This window comes from Octopus bimaculoides, chromosome 5 (assembly GCF_001194135.2).
Source record: "Octopus bimaculoides isolate UCB-OBI-ISO-001 chromosome 5, ASM119413v2, whole genome shotgun sequence".
NCBI classification, from domain to species: Eukaryota; Metazoa; Mollusca; class Cephalopoda; order Octopoda; family Octopodidae; genus Octopus; species Octopus bimaculoides.
This window is the reverse complement of record NC_068985.1, coordinates 57085-59854: the sequence shown is the minus strand read 5'-3', so window position 1 is coordinate 59854 and position 2770 is coordinate 57085. Positions and strand designations below refer to the sequence as shown.

Sequence of the window (2770 nt, the reverse complement as noted above, 5' to 3'; positions counted from 1 at the left end):
GTAAAAGCACCCACTACACTCTCTGAGTGGTTGGCGTTAGGAAGGGCATCCAGCTGTAGAAACTCTGCCAAATCAGACTGGAGCCTGGTGTTGCCATCCGGTTTCACCAGTCCTCAGTCAAATCGTCCAACCCATGCTAGCATGGAAAGCGGACGTTAAACGATGATGATGATGATGATGATGATGAAGGAGACTATGAGCCACCAACAAATGACGATCCCAAATTCTTCAACCAAGTTGAGCTAAATGACTTGGTTAGAGACCTTAACCTTTCAAAAGAAAGTGCACAGTTACTTGGCTCTAGGAACACAAGTTTCTAGCTCCTGGAACAACATTCGCTTGGTACCATCATCTTGAAGTGGAATTTACTCAGTTCTTTGAGAAAGAGGATTCTTTAGTTTTCTGTTCAAATATTTCTGGCCTTATTGAACAGATGGGGATGTCGTTCAAAGCAGATGAATGAAGGCTCTTCACTGATTCTTCTAACAGAAGTTTTAAGGCTGTTCTTCTCTACAATGGCAACACAGCTGCATCTGTGCCAATTGGCCATAGTGTCCAAATGCCAGAAACTTACGGAAATATGAAGACAGTAATAAATACAATCAAGTACCATAATCACAATTTTCTCATTTGTGGTCATTTAAAAGTTATTGCTCTCCTACTAGGTCTTCAGGGGGGATACACTAAGTACCCCTGTTTTCTGTGTCTTTGGGATAAAGACTGGCCACCAAGAACCAGCTTCTTACCCAGAAATCACAATGTGAAAGCTGTGCCACTAGTTGACTCCCCAAAAATTCTGCTGCTACCACTCAACATCAAATTAGGGCTTATGAAAAATTTTGCAAAGGCCCTGAACAAGAATGGGGCTGCTTTCATGTACCTAGAGTCAAAGTCTCCTCATATAAGTGAAGACAAGCTAAAAGCAAGATTCTTTGTTGGTCCCCAGAAACAGGAATTGATGAGGGACAACCATTTTGAGGAAGCATCAGCAGGGGTCGAAGTGAATGTCTGGTTAGAAGATTGACCAAAACTTTTTGGGAAACAGCTGCTTCTCAGAATATGAAAAATGATCCAAGACCTGATATCAAGTTTCAAACCACTTAGGTCTAGAATGAGTGTGAAGATGCATTTTTTGCACTCACATCTTGACTATTTTCTCAGGAATTGTGGGGACTACATTGAGGAGCAAGGAGAGCGGTTCCATCAAAACATTTCACCCTGAAAACTCGATAGCAGGGCAAATGGAATGTCAGCATGATGGCGGATTACTGCTGGTCGTTGTAACATGAAGGTTCCGATGCACAACACAAGCGGAAATCAAAGCAGTCCTCCTTCCTTTCAATCAATATGTACGCTAACCATTAGGAGCATATTTTTTTACATTCATTTGGTTTGATGTTAAGAAATCTGATTCACTTCATGATGAATGTGGTTCATTTCAGGTTGATTTGGGAAACATATGCTCTTCAAATTAACAGAATGTGCTTTTCTTTGATTACTTGCTTCATTTTGATAAAGAAACAATTTATTAAAAATTCACATAATTTGTATCTTATTCAACATCCTTCTGTGACAGAGCAAAATGGTTCAGATATTTAAAATCTAACAACCCAAGAATATGTAACATCTCATCCATGAATAGAAATAAATTAAAAAATTCCCAAATGCAGACCGGTGTAATAGATACTCTAGCAGGATTTGAGCATGGAACATAAAGAGACAAATATAAATTACTCAAAGTGGATGATTCTATATGGAAACTACAAGGGAGAGAGAAATAAAGAGAGGAGGCAGTTCTACATGAAATGAAAGGAAGAAGAGAGAGGGTTTGAACCTGTAAGGCTGAGGTAACAGAGAATGAGGTGAAGTAAAGAGTCCAGTCAGGTAACAACAACAACAAATATGGTGATGATTAGTTAATAAAGCAGATTACAGTGTCATTACAGTGTAAAAGAGAGAAGGAAAACAACCCCATGGTGGGATTATGACATGAATGGCTCAATGAAAAAGAAACAAACATTTTTGGAAACATAAAAGGAACAAGTTTGGATATTCCAGATCCAATGGGGACTTACTCTCGAACTGCAATATCTAGAGGGGTGGCACCATAATTGTCCACCATATTGACACTGATGTCAGTGTGATTCAATAAGAGGTGAACTGTCTTTGTGTCTCCACGGGAACATGCATAGTGTAGAGGTGTTTGACCAATGATATCACGTTGATTCACCTGGAAAAGAAAAGAACAATAACATTTAAAATGGTGCCTGAAAGGGGTGGGGGAGAATAATTAAAAGGAAAAATACAGAAAAAGAGAAAAGAAAGAATCAATTAAACAGGTGAAATGTCTCTTGACATTCTATGTCTTCTTACACACTCATATATATATATATATATATACTATAGGCATATACAGTATACATACATTATATATATACATACCTATATAAGTGTGCCCCGAATGTCAGGAGAGGAGTTTGCAAAATATTCGACTGTTTCCTCACAATTTTCAGAAAAATAGATAATTTTTTCATGAATATTTCTAGAAAAACCTTTCAGAGTAGATTAGGATTATTTCAGAATTTAATATGAATAAAAAACAAGGAAAAATATTGATTGGGGCACAAATATACACACAACATCATCATCATTTAACGTCCGCTTTCCATGCTAGCATGGGTTGGACGATTTGACTGAGGACTGGTGAAACCGGATGGCAACACCAAGCTTCAATCTAATTTGGCAGAGTTTCTACAGCTGGATATATATA

General features: G+C 38.0%; 1 protein-coding gene across 8 annotated transcripts in view; it reads right to left on the bottom strand.

Moving 5' to 3' along the window:
- Positions 1-2770, bottom strand: part of LOC106873773 (E3 ubiquitin-protein ligase MIB2) — a 58923-nt gene that overhangs the window by 37462 nt on the left and 18691 nt on the right. For all 8 annotated transcript variants that reach the window (XM_014921273.2, XM_014921276.2, XM_014921277.2 and 5 more), the window contains exon 6: positions 2076-2230. In XM_014921273.2, the coding sequence (XP_014776759.1) occupies positions 2076-2230 (155 nt within the window). The remainder of the gene's footprint in view (positions 1-2075; positions 2231-2770) is intronic.